General features: G+C 36.0%; 1 protein-coding gene across 1 annotated transcript in view; it reads left to right on the forward strand.

Moving 5' to 3' along the window:
• Positions 1–23,489, forward strand: part of HCN1 (hyperpolarization activated cyclic nucleotide gated potassium channel 1) — a 447,227-nt gene that overhangs the window by 298,107 nt on the left and 125,631 nt on the right. Inside the window, 1 exon segment of the mRNA XM_052659217.1 lies at positions 20,121–20,339. Coding sequence (XP_052515177.1) covers positions 20,121–20,339 — 219 coding nt within the window.

The following is a 23,489-nucleotide window of genomic DNA, read 5'->3' on the forward strand; positions in this document are numbered from 1 at the left end:
TGGAGAAAACTCTTGAGAGTCCCTTGGACTGCAAGGAGATCCAACCAGTCCATCCTAAAGGAGATCAGTCTTGGGTATTCATTGGAAGGACTGATGCTGAAGCTGAAACTCCAGTACTTTGACCACCTCATACAAAGTGTTGACTCATTGGAAAAGACCCTAATGCTGGGAGGGATTGGGGGCAGGAAGAGAAGGGGATGACAGAGGATGAGATGACTGGATGGCATCACCAACTTGATGGATGAGTCTGGGTGAACTCTGGGAGTTGGTGATGGACAGGGAGGCCTGGCGTGCTGCAATTCATGGGGTTGCAAAGAGTCGGAAATGACTGAGTAACTGAACTGAACTGAACTGAAGAATTCTACCAAAAAATTTAAAGACACTTCATTTCTTGTAGCATTTGCCTTTTTATTATGATATTTTTTTGTGTGCAGAACGAGAGTAAAAACTGCTTCTTTCCTAAAACTAAGATAACCTTGGTTTCCTTTTCCATGCCATAAGAAAATAGCTAGAATATGCTCATTAGCATATTTTCAAAGGAATCTCCTGAAGTTCAACAAGAACTTATTTCACATCAACATTTTCTATGGATAGTAATGCCATGTTGAATATGAGATGATCGTGCATGTATTTTTGTTCTGATTTAGAGAATTGAGAGGAGCTTATCAGAGATGGGAATTATGTCTGAATCACCATTTTCCTAGTCTTTTTTTAAGCTGGTAGAACCAAAAACTGGAAGAAAAAATAGAAAAGGAGAAAGTAAAGCAAGCTGTTTCAAATTATCTCCTTTTTTTTTTTTTTTCCTGTTTTATAGTTTGTTTGCTTACAGATCTCCAAGTAATATGGCTGAAGGAAGATAGTCTGAGCCTTGAAAAGAAGAAACTCTTGTCTCTCTCCCCGCTCAGGCCCTTCCTTTCTCTTTCTAATACACACACACACACACACACACACACACACACACACATACTCACAATGAAATGTAGTGTGATTGGAGAATTGATTTATTATGCAGAAGTGAGACTCCAGCATTTAACCATTCTAGTACTAGTAAAAAGTGTATTTGGTTTGATTCTATTGATCAAGAAATATGTTTTGCCTTAACTACTATTTGATATTTGAATTTTATGTGAAGTTGTTGGTAAGATCAAGGAGTCCACATGTTATAATACTTATATTTGTATAAGGCTTGTGTAGATTTAGAAGCCAAAGCAAGAGTATTCTTTCATATCAGTAACTGATGGACAAGCCATACATGCTACGAAAACAGTATAAAAATACATGTCATGGGATAAGAGCTTTAAGTTGTGTACCTAGAGATTGTCATACTAAGTGAAGATTGTCATAATGAGTAAAGTAAGTCAAGCAGAGGAAGAGAAATATTGCAGTATGATATCCCTTTTATGCAAAATCTACAAAGAAATGATACAATGAACTTATTTACAAAACAGAAACAGACTCACAGACTTATAGAAGGAACTTATAGTGACCAGCCAGGAAGGATGGGGGTAAGGGATAGTTAGAAGTTTGGGATTAACATGTACACACTGCTATATTTAAAAATGGACCTACTATGTAGCACACGGAACTCTGCTCAGTGTTCTGTGGCAGTCTGGATGGGAGGGAATCTTGGGGAAGAATGGATACATTTATATATATAGGTGAGTCCCTTTGCTGTCCACCTGAAACTATCACAATATTGTCAATTGGCCATATTGCAATATAAAATAAAAAGCTTTTTTTAAAAAGATCTTTAAGCTGTGGGTTAGACTTCTAAAAATAACTCTAAGTACTCAATACCTTCTGCCTTTTGCACAGCCTTACACAGCAGAGAATTTCCTAGGCTTATTTTATTCGATTGCATAATCAATACACCAAGTTCCAGCATTGATTGTAATTGAAGGCTTTATTTGTTTGTCTGCAATTTAAGGTCTTCTGTTTAGAATTAAATAAGATGTACTGTTGCTGATTTATGTAATTACTACTTTGCTGTAAACAAGATGAATTTAAAAAATATTTTTCTAAAGTAACACAATAATTTTAACTGATGTCATTTATCTTTCAAACTTGTGATTGAAATAGCCTGAGCATAGGGAAATGGTTTTCTCTATAACTTAATTAGATCTTGATCTAATAAGAGTATATTTCCATGAAATAGATAAGCTGAGGGGAATGCTGAGCAATACAGATTATAGTGGATGGCCTTATCATTTTACCTAGATATATTGTAATAATAACTTGACTTGTACTATCACTTTCAGAATGGAAATAGTTTAACCAGATCATGATTGATTTTTTTTCCTCTTAAATATCCAAATATGAACCAAGTACAGAATAGCAATTATTAAACTATGGCTTAAAACGCAGTGTATTTGCAATGAGCAAATGGAGAGGTACTGCTTCTTACTATGAGACCACGGGGCAAGTTAACAAAACTTTGAACTTCATCCTCAAAAGTAAAATGAATATCATGAAAGCTGCTCTAGCTACCATAAAACTGTTGTGATAATCACAAAGATAAATTAAATTCTAACTGTAAAAGATCTATATAAGCTGAACTCGGTGGTTTTGTTGTTGATGGTGGTGACGTTATGATTATTACTATAATTATGCAACTTTAGTGGAAGTGATACTTGCAAGCATGTAGAGACATGAGAGCTTCATTTTGTTTTTCAATTCTTAGACAGATGAGTTGAGACCTTAGGTGTGTTGTTCCTTGCATGTTAGATTCAAATGAAATTGGATAGCCTCAGTACTCTCATTTATGTAACTATTTGTTTATTTACTTATATGTTTTTACATTCTTTACCTTATCACCATGGAGATTCTGAAACTCAGTTTGCTTATAAGGGGACAGACTAAATTTTTGCCCAAGTGTCATACAATTATAACTTTCTATGGATAAAAGTCAGTCTACTGTAGATAAATATGTTTAATGGGTTGAAATTTTTATTTATTTCACTGTTCCTTCTTACAAGTGGTGGTCGGGTCCCTGGCCCAGTAGCAAACCCAGATATAAAAAGAAAAAGCAGAGAAGTTTATTTACCATACCATCCAAATTACACAGATATGTTAAATGTTAAGAGCAAATTTTACTATGACTAAGGTAGGATTTCAGAGTAAAAAGTGAAAGCCTGACTTTTGTGTTAATGGAAAAGCTCTGTTTTAACTTCCACATAAATAAACAATTATTAAGTAAGCTTCTTGACAGCTTACACATTTCTTTTTCTATGGCCTAGATTTTAAAAATATTTTAATTATACTTGTTTTTGAACATTATATTTCAATAAAATTCTTCCGGACTTACATGTTTGTAAAGAGGTTAAAATTGTACCTAGCAATAGAAAATGCTATAAACAGGTTTGTTAAATTAAGACACACACACATACACAGCCTATTCATAAATTTAGAGGACTATGTTATGTGGAAAACACATAAACATCTTATTCTGTATCCACCTTTTTATATACAGCTACTTTATGAGTCAGTCTTTTATATAAACTGATTGATTTAACCTGCATAAAAAGCAGATTCTTTCTACAGTCCACCATCTGCCATACAAATTGACATATGTGCAAATTATCTAGGAAGAAAATCTAATTCCTTGTTTTTATATGGCAACCATAAACAGAAATTGCATATTTAGTAAATTTTATAATCTAATAATTAATAATAACCACCCAAAGGCTATGCTCAGGCTGGAAAATGTTTTTTACTCTCTGCTTCTTTTATTTTACCCACTGTGCCATTGCCTTCTCCATTTTATGTCTCAGGTAGCTACTTTTCTTATTAAGAGCAGAAGTTTGAGCCTAGCAAAAAGATTATGATTCTTCATTTCACTTTAATTTTAGTCGTTTTTAACATTAGTAAGATGCAAAAACCTCTAATTAGCAGAGTTAAACAACTTGAGAATGCCATAAAAAGGAGATGATCTACTAATTGGAAGATAATCAGTGCAGAGCTGCTTTGCTAAAACCCATTCAATTAATTTAACGCAGGTTTGTTGTTCAGTCACTAAGTCATGTCTGACTCTTTGCGTGCATATTAAATAAAAGCACTTAGAAAATGACATCAATGCTTATTTTACTTCAGCCAGGTATTGAGTGACAGTACACAGCATCAGTTATTGTTTCATGCTGAATTTGCCTCCCGATGTCACTTGCACCTTCCAACTCTCTGTAGGATTAAGTCTCAGACAAGGATTTCCTTTCACAAGACTCCTTCCTGTTAGACACCTTAAGTCTCAGACAAGGATTTCCTTTCAAAAGACTCCTTATTAGACACCAAGATAGTTTGCTCCATCCTTGGCTATGGGGATAGGAGGAAAGGAGGAGAACCCTTTGAGAGTTCTTGGCCAATAGGAAAATATGAAAGTGAAATACAACCATATAACCAAGCCATCTTTATTGACCTCAGATGCTCCAGGGAATTTTCCCTCAAAGGTCTTCTCTGATGAAAACCTGAGATAATTTTTCCTCTAAATTCCCTTAAGGTGCAGTAGAGATTTCCTTTTCCCTTTGCAATGAAAGTATGTACATCCTGTAAAGAATTTCTGTGCTACAGTTATGTTCTTAAAATGGTTGAAAAATCTGCATAATAATTGTGAATTTTACTCATATAATGGTTATAAAATACATGACTATGATCTTTGGAATGGAGAGGATTATACTATGCTTTAGCAGACCTATGATTTCATTCCAGTTTTGTCACCTACAAGTGTGTAACTTTGAATAATTTCTTTTTTCAAGAAATTTAATTTTTCCAAGCTTTGTATTCCCTCCGTGTAATAACAATATCAGGTTTCAAGATTTTATAAGGAGCAATGAGATGATGTAATGCTGGTGGTTTAGTCACTGAGGCATGTCTGACTCTTGCAACCTCATGGACTGTAGCCCACCAGACTCCTCTATCCACGAGATTCTCCAGGCAAGAATACTGAAGTGGGCTGCTATTTCCTTCTTCAGAGGATTTTCCAGACCCGGGATTGAACCCAGGTTTCTTGCATCGAAGGCAGATTCTTTACCTACTTAGCTACAAGGGAAGTCTGAGATGATGTAGTAGTATCTTGCAAAGAGTTAAATGTTCTGTTTATGCTAATCTCTTCTGTTGTTCCTTTATATTTATGTGTATATAAAATATATTTACCAATATTTATGTATAGAAAATATGTAAAATACAATTCCTTATATTTACTTGTGCAAACAGATACAACAATGAAATATTTTTCTTGAAATGCTAATTCTAATAAAAAATCATGTTTAAAATCTTGAAATAATGTCCAATTAGTGCCTTTCTATAAGTGTCAATGAATTCTTAGTAAAAAAGTTGGAGTTAATAGATATGCCAAATTTAAAAGTAATATATTGATTTGTTTAACTTTTAATTTAAAATAATGCACTAACATTGAAAAAATGTGGGGAAAATATCCATAATCTAAATCTCTGTTAAACTTTAATTTATAAACCTACTTAATTTGGATTTTGTATTTTGTCACCACTAATGAAAAAAGAAAGAATTCAAAGGATTAACTGACCAGGGAACATGCCTAAATCAAGCTCTTAAAATGACCAGCCATCATTCTGTTTATGTTAGCAACAATTTAGTTATTCAGTCACTTTATATTTTATTGCTAAAAATAAAGTGTTTAAACTCTCCTGTAATGCAAACTGTTTGATGCCAAAGGTGTAAATGTTTGTGAGCACTGTAAGCAGATCATAACACTACAAATAAGAAAAATAAATTTCCCCAACTGAAATAATACATGTGACTGTATATCTGATTTTTTTTAATGTCATTGCTAAAATTCATGGCTTTGGATTTATTTGGAAATATTACTATCAAGAGTACAAATATATATTCCAAGAATTCAAGAGCTTCTATCATGTGACTGGAATAGAAATGATTCACTATTTCCTGAAACTGAAAGTCACTCAGTTGTGTCCGACTCTTTGCGACCCATGGACTATACAGTCCATGGAATTCTCCAGGCCAGAATACTGGAGTGGGTAGCCTATCCCTTCTCCAGAGGATCTTCCCAACCCAGGAATTGAACCAGGGTCTCCTGCATTGCAGATGTAGTCCTTACCAACTGAGCTATGAGGGAAACCCACAATACTTTTAAAAATACAGTGCTAATATTACATAGCAAGGTTGATAGGTCACAGAATTAACAAAAGGACAGTGTTGGTAGGGTCTCTATCTTCTTGTGAACTTTGAGGTTAATGTTTACTTTGCACCACACCATGCTATAGGGAAAATGTTGCTATATATATATATATATATATATATATATATGTATATGTATATGTATATATGTATTTTTAAAGAAGTATTTATTTTGGTTATCCCCATTTTGACACTACACTTACCATTGCTGGCATTCTTTACCACAGATCTCCTTAGAAATGGCATGCACAATATTCCTACTGAATAATTCAATGTATGATGGGCTCATTGAGTTGAGGGTGGACTCACTGAGTTGAGTGGGCTTCCCAGGTGACACAGTGGCAAAGAATTTGCCTGCCAGTGCAGGAAACAAAGGAGACACACACTCAACCCTTGGGTTAGGAATATCACCTGAAGTAGGAAATGGCAACCCACTCCAGTATTCTTGCCTGGAAAATACATGGACAGAGGAGCCCAGTGGGCTACAGTCCATGGGGTTGCAAAGAGTCAGACATGACTGAGCACTCACTATGAAATGATCTCTACTTGTCTTCTTACTGACATTATCACTTAACACGATCTATAACAAAAAGTCACTGTGTTTCATTCAGATGGGGACCTCTCCAAAAATGTTGTTTAAATGTTTGGGTTTGTAGTAAATATATGAATCCAATAATTCTAGCAGACATATTTCAAAGAAAAAATAACTAAAATTAATACTTAAAAACTGAGTTAATTCTATTCCAATACTATTCAGTATAAAGCTTCCCAGGTCGCTCAGTGGTAAAGAATCCGCCTGCCAATACAGGAGCTACAGAAAACACAGGGTCGATCCTTGGGTCGTGAAGATCCCCTGGAGGAGAAAATGGCAATCTTCTCCAGTATTCTTGCCGGGATAGTCCCATGGACAGAAAAGCATGGCAGGCTATAGTCCATGGAGTTTCAAAGAGTTGGACATGACTGAGTGCTCAGGCAAAGCAATAAGGCTTGCACCCAAAGTCTGTTGATGGTATCCTTCTTCAGCACTGTGAAATCGATGGAGAACAACTGTTTACTGCCCTAATTCTGTTTTTGTGAATACAGATAAAGTAAAATCATAACATATTCAAGTGAATACAGCATATTTGGAATTGATGACCTGTTTTACTGAAACTTATGACTTCAGGCATATTATATTGTGTTATATTCCTTATCTTGGAGACTCAGTGCAACTTTTGGTCTGATTGGCATTGCTATAATTGGTATCAATAATAAGTTTATTCAATAATCATGAAAGTAATTAAACACACTGATAGAAATTTGGTAACCTAGATGATTCTCTACCTGGGTTTCTAGTTTACTACTTTATGACCCCTCTTCTTTAATAACTTAAGAATACACGTGTGAATTTTTGAACCTCTAAATTCTGTATACCAGATTTTGCTAAGATTTTACCTACTTAACATATTTATATTCATATTTGCTTTCAAAAGATGAATAGTTATTTCAGGTATTCAGTGATGGAATATTTTGGCCTCCTAACTTAATAAAAATTTAATTCATGTGAAAGAAGATGAACTGGAAAACTTTTGCTGCCATGTTGTGTTACTAAGTGGTTTGGTTTGCATTTGAATGTCCTGTGTCAGGAGATCTTAGACACTCTAGAATAAGTATCTCTCTTTTTGCCACATCCCTTCACCCTGTTCCAAATTCAATAGCAGTACAAACAGGGTGTCAAATCAAATGCTTACAAAGGATTTTAAGTAAACCTAGAGAAAATTCAAAATATAATTTTTTCTATATGAAATTTCCCTGATGGTATAATAAAATTATCATATGTATGTGTATTTTCCTATAACTTGGCTCAGTACATTTTCCTCAAGAGATAATCGGTTTCAATGATATCTCAATGAAGTGATGAATTAAATGAGTGAATACCTTGAATAATAAAAAATAATCTATAAGGAGCAATTTGTTAGTAAATCATTACTTGAAATGAAAACAAGACAAGCCCTAATTAAATCAGAGCTCACAGATAATTTATTTACTTTCAGTAGGATTCAGATTACATGTAAACTGGGGATATTTAGATGGTATGGTAAAGCACTGCTAGTATACAGTTTCTTACTCATGTTATTATTGGTGTAGACTAAAATATGATGTAATCATTTTTAAAAGATGAAAAGAGAATGGACACATAATAAAATACATAGAATGTATTGGGAATAGAACCGTTCTTGGATTTTTCACAAAAGCCTCTAGATTCTCTTTTCTTTCTTTATGCTTATTCCTTGCCTTATTTTAATTTGCTATATTAAATAAGGGCTGAAATGTAAAATGTGAACTGGTCAGTTAGTCTTTCTCCCTCAATATTTTGCCTGAAGTTAGAAATATAATTAAGTTTACAAAGTCACAATCAGTATCATATAGAGTGGTTAATAATATGGTCCCTAGAGCCGGACTGCCTGGGTTAATAAAGTGGTTAATAATAATATGGTCCCCAGAGTCTGACTGCCTGGGTTCTAAAAGTGGATTATTCCACTTACATATTGGTAACTTTGAGCAAGTCACCATGTTTTCCACCTCAACATCATCATCTTAAGAATTGTATGATGATAAGACTAAACTAGTTTAATATAATAATCGGTGCCTTGAACAATTTAGAGCTATACATGCTCTTTTTATCATACTAGTTTTCAAAGATAATGCTGTATTTGTATTTTATCACAGTCAATCTAATTTTCCAACCTGAATTTTTCCTGTTAGGATAGCAGTAGTGGGACGGGGGATGGTGGGAAGGATGAGAAGCGATAAAAGATGATGGAGGTAATGGCATAAAATACTGTTTCTCCAGGTGGGATTCTTTCAACAACAGCCTCGTAATCACATGGTTGCCACCTAAATACTTAAACATACCACTGTGAAGGCTGTGTTGGCTCTTGTAAACACAATATGTGCAGTGGAAATTCAATGATACTGGTTTCATAGAATAATAGAGAAGATCCCATCACCTGATTAGGTGGTGGGATCCACTCTCCTCCATAAAGAAAAGCATATATTGCATGAATCTTTCTAAAAATTTTATAACCCCCTGAGTTATTCTAATATCCTCTTTCTTTCATGGCCATGCTCAATTGTGAAGTTATGTTTGACTCATTGCAACCCCATGGTCAGTAGCCCTCCAGGCACCTCTGTCCATGGGATTTCCCAGGCAAGACTACTGGAGTGGGTTGCCATTTCCTTCTCCAGGTGATCTTCCCAACACAGGGATCAAACCCACATCTCCCACATTGGCAGGTGGATTCTCTGCCAGTGAGCCACCAGGGAAGGACCCCTCTTTTACCATTTTGTGAAAAACCTGTTGTTCTTATTGTTGTTGTTTTATACTTTACACCTTTATATGATTTTTGCTCTCATTTCAACTCCCTTAAACTTGTAATAGCTTTTAAATTGACTTATGTATGCACTGTTTGGAGAGGGAAATAGCAACCCACCTCAGTATTCCTGCCTGGAAAATCCCATGGACAAGGAGCCTGACAGGCTACAGTCCATGGGATCACAAAGAGTTAGATACAACTTAGCAACTGAACAGCAGCAACAACAACAATCCATTGTTAAGTCTGTCCACCATACTAGGATTTCTCAGTTCATCATTGTTTGCATTTGGGGCCAGATAATTCTAGGCTGTGGGAGAACATTGCTGCGAATTTAGGATGTTTAGCAGCTTCACTGGAGAACGCAATGGCACCCCACTCCAGTACTCTTGCCTGGAAAATCCCATGGACAGAGGAACCTGGTGGGCTGCGGTCCATGGCATCATGAAAAGTCAGGCACGACTGAGCAACTTCACTTTCACTTTTCACTTTCATGCATTGGAGAAGGAAATGGCACCCCACTCCAGCATTCTTGCCTGGAGAATCCCAGGGACGGGGGAGCCTGGTGGATTGCCATCTATGGGGTTACACAGAGTCAGACACAACTGAAGTGACGCAGCAGCTTTACTAGCTTCTACCCACTAAAAACAAAAAGGTCTCCTTATGTTGCCACATTTCCCTTAGGCAGAAAAAATCATCCTCAGTTTAGAATGACTCTGCAACAATGCTTCCTGATCACTCTTTTTAAAGTATAAATTTTGTCCTTTCAGATTGTATCATTCCCTGTTGAGAAACTTCAGATTTTCAGTTCAGTTCAGTTCAGTTGCTCAGTCATGTCCAACTCTTTGTGACACCATGAACTGCGGCACACCAAGCCTCCCTGTCCATCACCAACTCCCAGAGTCCACCCAAACCCATGTCCATCGAGTCGATGATGCCATCCAAGCATCCCATCCTCTGTTGTCCCCTTCTCCTTCTGCCCTCAATCTTTCCAGCATCAGGATCTTTTCCAATGAATCAGCTCTTCACATGAGGTGGCCAAAGTACTGGAGTTTCAGCTTCAGCATCAGTCCTTCCAGTGAACACCCAGGACTGATCTCCTTTAGAATGGACTGTTTGGATCTCCTTGCAGTCCAGGGGACTCTCAAGAGTATTCTCCAACACCACAGTTCAAAAGCATCAATTCTTTGGCATTCAGCTTTCGTTATAGTCCAAATCTCACATCCATACATGACCACTAGAAAAACCATAGCCTTGACTAGACAGATCTTCGTTGGCAAAGTAATGTCTCTGCTTTTTAATGTGCTGCCTAGGTTGGTCATAACTTTCCTTCCAAGCAGTAAGCATCTTTTAATTTCATGGCTGCAATCACCATCTGCAGTGATTTTGGAGCCCAGAAAAATAGCCACTGTTTTCACTGTTTCCCCATCTATCTGCCATGAAGTGATGGGACCGGATGCCATGATCTTAGTTTTCTGAATGTTTTCTGAATCAGTTTTTCATATTATACTAAAAAAATGTTGTGATGCCTTCAAATCTGACCATCAGTATGTTTGCTAGTGTAGTCCTTATTTTCTTACATATCATTCTATATTTTAGACTGTCTAATTCATGAGTAACTCTTTTGATAGATAGGTAGATAATGAAATTTCTGGATTTGATGACTGTTCCTATAAAGAGTTTTCTCTCAAATATCCTGTCCCACATCTGCAATCATCTATCCAGATTTTCTTTTTCTGCTTAAAACATGGTATTGCTCAAATTCCTTTACTCAGTAACTCAGTTTAAACTCCCGTTAGGATTGAGAGGGGTCTTTGCTTTATGGATAGGTAGATGGATAGACAGATAGATAGATAAATAGATTCTAAGGTTAGTGTATTTTTAAACCATATTCTATCAACATGGAAATAGTCAAGTAGGTTAATGGAGCAAAATATGGAGCCAAGAAACAAACACCATGGTGTAAAGACAATATATAACAAAGGAGACAATTTTTCTGTCAGTGGGGATTAGGTTAGAAGTCAGATGCTGTCTCAAGAAGGAATTTTTTTAGAATGAAAGAAAATGTGAACTTCGTTCTGTGTACCAAAGGCAAAAATCCTTACATAGATAAAAGATGTAAATATAAGTAAACATAAAATAACATAATCTCAAGACATTTAGGACATATGAATAATCTCCTTCGAGAGTTTTCTAAACAAATACAGGAAATTTGTCGCTGTCAAAGTGAAAGAAGTAAAGTCACTCAGTCGTGTCCGACTCTGTGTGACCCCATGGACTGTAGCCTACCAGGCTCCTCTGTCCATGAGATTTTCCAGGCAAGAACTGGGGTGGGTTGCCATTTCCTTACAATTTATTTTTCTACATAAAATTATAACTTTGTATGGCAAAGAGTAAATTAGATGTAAATATTTAAACCAAGTAAAAAATTTATATCCAGTCTTCAAAATATTACAATATTTTAAAATAAAGAAAAATAAGAATTTCATCAGAAAAGAGGTCTAATTAATTAGTAAGTATGTAAACACCTTCTCACATTTCCTACTCAATGAAATATAAAAATAACAGTAACAATGGGTAGCTTTTCTCACTATAGAAAGTGATGAGTATATTTTTATGTGTTTTTGGAAAACATGTTTGGAAAACTTGTTTTGGGAAACATGGCCACCCAAGATGGATGGGTCTTGGTGGAGAATTCTGACAAAACATGGTCCTCTGGAGAAGGGAATGGCAAACCACTTCAGCATTCTTGCCTTGTAAACCCCATGAACAGTATGAAAATTCAAAAGGATATGACACTGAAAGATGAACTCCCCAGGTTGGTAGATGCCCAATATGCTACTGGAGAAGAGTGGGGAAATAACTCCAGAAAGAAAGAAGAGACAGAGTCAAAATGAAAATAATGCCCAGCTGTGGATGGAACTGGTAATAGAAGTAAAGCCCAATGCTATAAAGAGCAGTAGTGCATAGGATCCTGGAATGTCAGGCCCATGAATCAAGGTAAATTAGAAGTGGTCAAACAGTAGATGGCAAGAGTGAACATCGACATTTTAGGAATCAGTGAACTAAAATGGACTGGAATGCGTGAATTTAACTCAGATGACCATTATATCTACTACTGTGGGAAAGAATCCCTTAGAAGAAATGGAGTAGCCCTCATAATCAAGAAAAAAGTCTGAAATGCAGTTCTTGGGTGCAGTCTTAAAAATGACAGAATGATCTCATGAATGCTGTTCATTTCCAAGGCAAACCATTCAGTATCACAGTAATCCAAGTCTATGCCCCAACCAGTAATGCTGAAGAAGCTGAAGTTGAATGGGTCTTTGAAGAACTACAAGATCTTTTAGAACTAACACCTAAAAAAGATGTCGATTTCATTATAAGGGACTAGAAGGCAAAAGGAGGAAGTCAAGAGATACCTGAAGTAACAGGCGAATTTGGCCTTGGAGTACAGGGCAGGGAAAAGGCTAACAGAGTTTTGCCAAGAGAACGCACTGGTCATAGCAAACACAAGAGAAGACTCCACATGGACATCCTCAGATGGTCAATACAAAATCAGATTGATTATATTCTTTGCAGCCAGAGAGGTAGAAGCTATACAGTCAGCAAAAACAAGATCAGGAGCTGACTGTGGCTCAGATCATGAACACCTTATTGCCAAACTCAGACTTAAATTGAAGAAAGTAGGGAAAACCATTCAGGTATGGCCTAAATCAAGTGGCAAAGAAATTCAAGGAATAGATCAAGGGATTAAATCTGATAGACAAAGTGCCTGAAGAACTATGGACAGAGGTTCGTGACATTGTACAGGAGGCAGTGATCAAGACCATCCCCAAGAAAATGAAATGCAAAAAGTGAAATGGTTGTCTGAGGAGATCTTACAAATGGCTGAGAAAAAAAGAGAAGCAAAAGACAAAGGCAAAAAGGAAAGATATACCCATTTGAATGCAGTGTTCCAAAAAATATCAAGGAAGGCCTTCCTCAGTGATCAGTGCAAAGAAACAGAGGAAAACAGTGGAATGGGAAAGACTAGAGATCTCTTCAAGAAAATCAGAGATACCAACAGGACATTTCATGCAAAGATGGGCACAATAAAGGGCAGAACTGGTTTGTACATAACAGAAGCAGAAGGTATTAAGGGGTGGCAAGAATGAACAGAAGAATATACAAAAAAATATCTTCATGATCCAGGTAATCACAATAATGTGATCACTCACCTAGAGCCAGACATCCTAAATGCAAAGTCAAGTGGGCCTTGGGAAGCATCACTATGAATAAAGCTAGTGGAAGTGATGAAATACCAGTTGAGCTATTTCAAATCCTAAAAGATGATGCTGAGAAAGTGCTGTGCTCAATATGCCAGCGAATTTGGAAATCTCAATGGCCAAAGGACTGGAAAAGGTCAGTTTTCATTCCAATCCCACAGAAAGGCAATGCCAAAGTATGTTCAGACTACCGCACTATTGCACGCAGGTCACATGCTCACAAAGTAATGCTCAAAATTCTCCAAGGCAGCCTTCAACAGTATGTGAACTGTGAACTTCTTGTGGTTCAAGCTGGATTTAGAAAAAGCTGAAGAACCAAAAATCAAATTGTCAATATTCGTTGGATCATAGAGAAAGCAAATGAATTCTAGATAAACATCTACTTCTGCTTTATTGATTATGCCAAAGCTTTTGTGTGGATCACAACAAACTGAAAAATTCTTAATGAAATGGGAATACTAGACCACCTGACCTGTCTCCTGAGAAATCTGTATGCAGATCAAGAAGCAACAGTTAGAACCAGACATGGAACAACAGACTGGTTCCAAATAGGGTAAGGAGTACGTCCAAGCTGTATATTGTCACCCTGCTTATTTAACTTATATGCAAAGTACATCATGCAAAACCACAGGCTGGATGAAGAACAAGCTGGAATCAAGATTGCCAGGAGAGATATCAATAACTTCAGATATGCAGATGCTGCTGCTGCTGCTGCTGCTGCTGCTGCTAAGTCGCTTCAGTCGTGTCCGACTCTGTGTGACCCCATAGACGGCAGCCCACAAGGCTCTCCCTGTCCCTGAGATTCTCTAGGCAAGAACACTGGAGTGAGTTGCCATTTCCTTTCCGTTGCGTGAAGTGAAAAGTGAAAGTGAATTCGTTCAGTCGTATCTGTCTCTTCGCGACCCCATGGACTACAGCCTAACAGGCTCCTCTGTCCATGGAATTTTCCAGGCAAGAATACTGGAGTGGGTTGCCATGCCTTCTCCAGATATGCAGATGACAGCACCCTTATGGTACAAAGTGAATAAGAACTAAAGAGCCTCTTGATGAAGATGAAAGAGGAGAGTGAAAATGCTGGTTTAAAACTCAGTGAAGATCATGGCATCCAGTCCTATCACTTCATGGCAAACAGATGGAAAAACAATGGAAATGGTGAGAGATTTTATTTTCCTGGGCTCCAAAATCACTGCAGATTGTGAGTGCAGCCATGAAATTAAAAGACTCTCCTTGGAAGAAAAGCTATGACCAACCTAGACAGCATATTAAAAAGTAGTGAGATTAGTTTGCCAACAAAGGGCCATCTCGTCAAAGTTATTGTTTGTCCAGCAGTCATGTATGAATGCGAGAGTTGGAATATAAAAAAAGCTGACTGCTGAAGAATTGATGCTTTTGAACTGTGTTGTTGAAGAAGATTCTTGAGCATCCAAGAAGATCCTTGGACTGCAAGGAGATCCAACCAGTCAATCCTAAGGGAAATCACCCCTAAAGATTCATTGGAAGGACTGATGCTAAAGCTGAAACTCCAATATTTTGGCCACCTCATGCTAAAAATATCACTCACTGGAAAAGACCCTGATGCTTGGAAAGACTGGAGGCAGGAGGAGAAGGGGATGACAGAGGATGAGTTGGTTGAATGGCATCACTGACTCAATGGCCATGAATTGAGCAAGCTCTGGGAGTTGGTGATGGACAGGGAAGCCTGGTGTGCTGCAGTCAATGGAGTCTCAAAAGAGTTGGACATGACTGAGTGACTGAACTGACTCAAATTTTTTTTCAGTCTGGCAGTATATTTTAAAATCAAATTGAAAACTTTGCTTTTTGACCCAATAAACACTTTTCTGGGAATCTGATCAATCAAAATAAGGGTTGTTTATATTAGGTTGTTTATTATAGAATAATTTGTCATGGAAAAAACTAGGAAACAATAGAACATGGTGAATTAGCTAGGTGGCATCACTAGATTTTTGGAGGGATATTTCTGTGAGAAAAGCAATATACAGAAAAAATGTGTATAACATAATTCATTTTTGAAGGATAAAAAGCCACAGTCTCAGAATGTGTGTTTGTGTGTGTGTGTGTGTGTGTGTGTTTTGCACGTATTTATGTTAACATGGAAAAAGGTACAGAGAAAACCATGCCTGGTTTAGGAAGTAGAAATGGAGAGAAAGGGAGAAAGGGATGGATAAAACAAGAGTTGAAAAGTTTTTCAGGATTCAAAGGAATCATGAAGCATGTATAATAGACATTTATTTAAACTCATTTAAGAGAGAATATGTATGTCTGTTGTGTGTGCCTTAGGAGATAACTGAAAATGAACATAACACACATTCTTATATAAAATAGTTTGGCAGCTATCTAGTTGCATTATTTAGGGAAACTGGTTTAAATTTTACTCTCTAGCTCCTCATGCCACTTCTCCTAAAAAACCAACAACATGAACAGAAAGTGCAACCTCCACTGGACACCTTTTTGAACTTTTTATTATTTCCATTATATCTAATTACCTCAAGATGCCTAGAAAGAAATTTTTGTGCTAGTTTTAACTAATTATAGTAAACATTTATTTATTCACTCCTTTTGAACCTTCACTGGTAGCTCAGAGGTTAAAGCATCTGCCTCCAATGTGGGAGACCTGGGTTAGATCCCTGGGTCGAAAGATCCCCTAGAGAAGGAAATGGTAACCCACTCCAGTATTCTTGCCTGGAGGAGGAGCCTGGTGGAGTACAGTCCATGGGGTTGCAAAGAGTCGGACACGACTGAGCGACTTCATCTTCACTTTTGACAGTAATAAAAAATGTTGAGTATCTCTACTGAATTATGCTATTTAGACTCTAATCTATGAGAAAATATAAGTGCATGAGACAATCATCATATACAGGGTAGAAGTCACCATGACAGGTAGAGAACCTGTAGTTCTCTAGGAGCTCCAAAGAGATTTAAATCCAGTAAAAAACTAGTCAAGCTTGTTTTCTTTCTATCCATACTTTGAATGGATCACAGGATAAAAGACCTTTGCTTAGTTTGGTTTGTAATGTATCCAATTTTAGTATTATCAGTATGAAACTGAATCAAATTTCAAGAATTTAAGTATCATTTTAAATAATAGGTACATTCAAGATTTTTATAGAGCACATTGCTCTGTTAATTAAATATTCCATATCTTGTTTATGAAACATCTAGAATTTGGGGAACCCTAAGTGTATTCCTGAGAGTATGAGCTCTGTTCATTCCCCAAAATGCAAACTTGTGCATGAGTTCATTATACAATTTGCTGTGTATAATATCATAAATAATTTTCTTTCTTTAAAATTGAATTTCATTTTATGCTGACAGAGACTAGGGGTAGCTTAAAATGGCAACATGACTTATTGTATTAAAAAAATAAAATGAATTTCATTTTAAGAATCTTAATTCTTTCAACTAAATGAGACTAGTTATATTTTATTTGTCTGCAGACTCAAGCGTTCCAAAGTTTATGAGGTTGTGTTTTTCAAACTTATCATGTTCTGTTTTAACCTATAAACTTAACTTTAGAAAGCCTTATTAAAACAATGAACAAAATATCTGTACATGTATTTAATATTAATACATTATTTTTAAATTTATGATTATTTAAGAGTTAATTTGACAGACTCAAGTTAATTTGACAGACACTGTATGTGTATGTGGTTTATCATCTGGGAGTTGTAAAAGGATCTACTTTAGGAAGGACTCTGCACTTGGATTCATGCTCTGCTGCAGCCATCTTGAAATTCATAATAGTGTTATCCTTGAATTTATGTTCATAAGCAAAGTCCACTGGGACATGGAACCGTGAATATGAGCATTGGCGCTGCAAGGTGGCAGCTGTGCATACACAGGTTCAAGCCTACAGGCACAGCAGGAAGTACCGAAGCCAAGCAGTTGGCCTGGCAGCAAGGCACAGATATGCACGCCTCAGCAGTCTTGAATGCTTTGTGCCCCTAATGTGGACAGGCCTGAACTGGGTCCAGGTTAGCAGTGGCAAAGGCAGCAACAGAAGCAGCAGTAGTAACACTGGGCAACAGAGACACACAGGAGGACTTCCCATGCCAGCTAGGAGAAGACCATGGTGAGACTCCCCTATCAGGCCCAGGAACCCATCTCCAAAGTATCTACACAAATATTAAAACTCCTACGTTCCAAGACAGACCCTGTGGAGCTCAAACTTTGTCAATAAATTATTACATAATAAAGGAATTCATATAGCCATTTCAATAAAAGTTATCAGGGAGTTATTAGAATTCTTGATTTTAAAATGTTCACATTTGACAACTCCTGCAACATTGCGATGCAAATATGCACCAGCCTAGCAATAAGAAAGTTAAAGATCATCACTTATAGTGGAAAATAACACTATTTTCATATGAAGTTTTAAATGAGTCAGTGATTAACAAGGAAGGCAATTTTTAAATTAAATTTTCCTTGTAATTGAAAATACAGGAAGATAAAACATAATCAGGGTTATATACAAATAATGAAGCTATTTTTGGCTTCTTGCACTGATCATTCTTTAATTAAAAGTTACAGGAAATGTCAGAGGAAACATTAAAATATCATTGCATACATTTACATTTAACATTAAGTTCAATAGAAAAGCAGTATAATGGTTCTTTGTTGTGATAGAATTGTTCTGTATCTTGACAGTGTTGATGAATATAGGAACCGATACACGTAATAAAACTGAATAAAACCAATTTGTGTATACAAATGAGTATACGTTTAGTGAAATATGAATGAGATCAGTGGATTATATTCATGTCAGTTTCTTGTTGTAACATTGCTCTATAGTTTGCAAGATTTCACCTTTAAGAAACACTGATGAATCGTCCATATTTCTCTATTATTTCTTAAAATGTCCATGTTCATTTACAGTCATCTTAAAAACTGTAATTTAAAAATAAGACACAGTTTCATGAATATGATTTTTATGGAGTTAAATCATTTATTAGAAATTATTCCATGAGAATCATCAGCTCCAGATGTACTAAAATTTATGTATTAAAATAATTTATCAAACATTCATCCTAATGTTGTCCCCAGGCTATAAAATACTCCAGTTCCAGTAAAGGCTGCATCAACAGAAAGATCTTCCCCCAAATTAAAAATGTATCAGAAATTATTTGTGCTCTTGCATTAGCCAAAAGGAACTGATGTAATTTTCAGTTTTATCATTGAAGATGAAATTATTAATCATATAAATTTTGATGACATAAAGAATGAATTTGTCAGAAAACTAAGCCATAAAAATTGTATGATCATTCAAGATATCATAATAGTATAGTATTACTTGTATTATATATAATTATACCAGAATTTCATTTATAAGTTTATGTTGTTACTCAACTAGCACTATTATCCCAAATTTTATAATGAATAAAATATTTTAAGGAAAATTCTTTATATATTATCTTCAACAATACTTCTCCCCCTCTACGTTTTAAATGAAAAGGCCTCAAATTTTTATTTTACCCTGAGTCTCATAAATGCGGTAAATCCTGGACTAGGCAGTTTGATACATTCATCAAAAAAGTTCTTTAAGTTTTATCAGACAATATTTAAGATATATTGAATAACTTATTTTTGTAGAATTGAGCTTAAGATAGTTTTGAAATGACATCAGAAATTGCATCTAAAAACTAATCTCAGAAGTCAGCGGTTTTTTTTTTCAGTGTCCTCCAAGATATTATTTTGCTTAGTTTATTTTATTATTCTACAGAAAGCCAGTAAGATTCATCCATCATCAACTTTGACATTTGAATTTCAATATACATTACTCAGAGAAGGCTTCAAGGAAGTCTTTTCACTTATCAGATCTGTATTACCAAATTATGTTAATTTTTCATGTAAGGTATTGAGGTGTTCATTGAAGTCTATACAAATATATCATTTGGACTTTCAAATTTTTAATATGATAGCTTTTATAAAAATTCCTGTACTTAGGCCTGTGTACTTCATATTAATCAGCAGCATTTCTCAATTTGCAAATAATAATATATTACTAGAGAATGACACAGATTTCCTGGAAATTTTAAAATGACCTTATCAACATTCATTCACACCACTGTCCCAAAAGGAATTTTTAGTTTTAAAAACATATAAAACTGACTAGGATTGCATATTTTAACTGTAGATTATTTCGATTTCATTATATTTAGCAAGTTTTGAAAAACATCAGGTTTTTTGATTAACTATTGGGGCGAAGTATCTGTGTAAATGCTCTATTACAAGAATGTTATAATGCTTCTGTGTATCGGTCATACTCATTTTTCTTCTGCTATCCTACTGGTTCACGCTATTTCTTTTTTCTCTTCTGTTGCAGAATGATTCTTGGGGAAAGCAGTATTCCTACGCGCTCTTCAAAGCGATGAGTCACATGCTGTGCATTGGATATGGAGCCCAAGCCCCAGTGAGCATGTCTGACCTATGGATCACCATGCTGAGCATGATCGTCGGGGCCACCTGCTACGCCATGTTTGTTGGCCACGCCACAGCTCTAATCCAGTCTTTGGATTCCTCAAGGCGGCAATATCAAGAGAAGGTAATTAGTTTTATCTCTAATATATTCAACCAGCTAGTTTGTCAATTTAATTAATAGCATTCAGATAAATAAACTATGCCCTGTATCGAAACTATAATGAGCTGAAATGTTCAAAGGAGGAAACCACAATGTTTCCATATTTTGAAGTTTTTTCAAGATGGTCCTCATAGCTTTTGTTTCCAGTTTCTCTCTTAAATACATATTTTCTTTAAAAAAAATCTGAATTTTCATTCACAAAAAATAGCTCCATGTTTCAAATGTATGAAGCTGATTTGAGGTGTTGTCATGGTTCATGTTCTGTCATTTTTAAACAGTTACAATAATATAAAGACTTCTGCTGTACATGTTAGAAAAATGTGAGCTGATTAAATGCAGAGAGACGGGCATTGCACGTGTCTCTGCCTCTCTGCATGTTGCAATCATAATTTATATTAAGTCCATATGCATAGCTGAACATATGTTGCCCTTGTATCTAGATAAGTCATCACATACCCTCCAGTCTTTAAAATGCATACTAACAGCTGCTATCATGCATAGTGTGTTAACTGAAATGATTGCTGTACTAAACTTTTCTCAAAAGAGAGAAAGTAGATTTGTGCACTGATTTATTCATTGGATTTTGTTTTAATATGCTGAATTATTTGGTTGGTACTAGACACTGGATAATCAGACAGTACTTATATTCTTCACAAACATCAGTAACTTTCTGACAGATAAGAATGTTTTATAATTGAAGGAAGAATTTCTAGTGTGGGAGCTCTGTTGAATATGATAGAATATATAATATATATGCACCTTGCTAAAAAGCATACCTGAAAGTAATGGTTCAAACAATTCTAGAATATGTCTCCTGATGAGTAATAACAGCTTAGACTCATAAATTCTTCACCAAACAGGCAAAGGTCATTTCATTTGTGACTTTATTTACAGAAGTTTTCAACAGTTTGTTTGCCATAATTCATCATCAAATTCTTGATCTTACGAGGGTTTGGTAGAGGATAAAGGATACTGGAATATGTTTTTGTTACTTTCTGACATTTGAAACAATTTAGTCAGGAACAGCTGGTCGTTTAGGTGAGCGGCACTGAGTCCCTCTCCTGCGTCTCCCTAAAAGAGGCCCTGAGAACCTGGCAGGCATCACCAGCCTCTTTCTCCTGAGGGCTCTGTGCCCTGCCAGGAGCCGCTCTTGGATGAGACCCAAGATGTCAGGCAGGCCTTGCTGCATCACTCAGATCTGGTCCACAGAGAAGCCCTCAGGCATCCATCTCTTAGCCCATCTCTCAGCACGACTGCTTCCTCCACCAAAGACGAAGAGCCTGTGTCTAGCCTTCAGTTTCTTGGCAGAGTCACACCCCAGTGTCCACAGGCTATTTGCATGTTCTCAGATGTGAATTGGACTCTAAACTCATGTCTCTTAACTATGTGAACTTATTTCAAAGATCTCCAAGCGACTTTCTTGATGTCCCCCTGAAAGGTCAAGGGTTAGAAGGTAGCCCTCCCATAGCCCTATACCAAAGCAGGCTGGGGAAGGGACTCACAGAAGAGCAGTCATTCCCTTCAAAGAGGTCTGCTCACTATTGTTGTCAGGAAAGTTCTCTTTCTATCTCTGACCTCTGTAGACCTTCAATGAGATTGACACCTTTAGAAGTCTTCATTGGATCCCCATTTACAATTGTAAACCTGTGTAGGAGAGAACCTGTTACATAACCAGCATTCTGATATCTCAGGTTAGCAGCTCAGTAAACATGAGGAAGGAAGAGTAAATCCTAATCTAGCAGATTTTTAGACCTTTTATTTTAAAATCTCAGTTCTTCTCAAAACTTACTCCACAGATAATATAAATAAATCATAAACATGCATATATATACACACATGAGTATATTTTTAAAATTTATTTATTTTTAGTTGAAGGATAGTTACAATATTGTATTGGTTCCTGTCATACATCACCATGGATAAGCTATAAGTATACATATGTCTCCTCCCTCTTGAACCTCCCACCCTATCCCATATCTCTAGGTTGTCACAGAGCTGGTTCATTGTTGAATTACCTATTTAATTGTTTCCTGGTCAGATAACTTTGTACATCTTGATTTAAACAATGAACTGAAAAGATTTTGCTATTAATATTTGTGCTCTGAACATTTAACATTTTGTCTGCCCTCTGCCAAACCACCTTGTATTTTAAGTGATCAATGAACACTTGGGAAATGCCTTATCTAGACATACTCCCCACAGTGAGCATTCCATCTTCTTAAGTTGACCTTGGGTAGGTACTACCTTTTCTAGATATATCCACAGTTCATCTAGTCTTTTTAAATGAAATTGCTTTAGATCACTCTATCTTTATACTGTTGTGTCTCAGTTCTTACACTTCAGCACCCCTGGGAAGCCTACTATTATTTCGAAACTTGCCACTCTCTTTCCCGTCAAATAATTCTAGTAAAAGCAGCTTTAGGTGTGCAGTTTTCCTTTGAAATAAGCAAAAATTTTAACACAAAGCACACTATGAATTTAGAATAAGAAATTCTCAACTCACCTTGGTGTACCTGACATACATGATTTTTAGTGTGAAATTTGAACATGACAAATATTTAATTGTATGAGGAAATTATCAAATTGAAATAACTATGTACTGAATAGCTTCCGAATCCAAGAAGCAAAGTGTATATTAATCTAAGGCAGGTTCAGCAACGAATGACTTGTTTAAATAGACTGTCCTTTCTAATGATAGAGCATGAGGCAGTAAGCCAGTGCTGCTCTGGGCTTCAGATATTGTGTATGTTGCCTAAAATTGTAAAAAAAACTACTGATTCTTAGTTTAATAATGATAATAAATTTAACATTATAAATTTATCCAAATGGACAAAATGTTATCATGTCAGCAAATGTTTATGATCCCTTTGGAATGAGAAGATATAGTTTAACATAAGTAGTCTCTCAACCATGAAGGTGAATTATGTAATCCTGAATGAAATCATGCAGTTATTCAATTTTATGTAATCATATCAAAAATGTTATATTCTAAACCTAGTCAGTTCAAGCAAGTGGGTTTTTTTTTGTTTTAATGAATAATCCATAGATTCTTATTCTTTCTTATAATAAAAGACTGTAATCAGGACTATCATATAAGCTTCTTAACCATAGAAA

This window comes from Budorcas taxicolor, chromosome 20 (assembly GCF_023091745.1).
Source record: "Budorcas taxicolor isolate Tak-1 chromosome 20, Takin1.1, whole genome shotgun sequence".
Lineage (NCBI taxonomy): Eukaryota > Metazoa > Chordata > Mammalia > Artiodactyla > Bovidae > Budorcas > Budorcas taxicolor.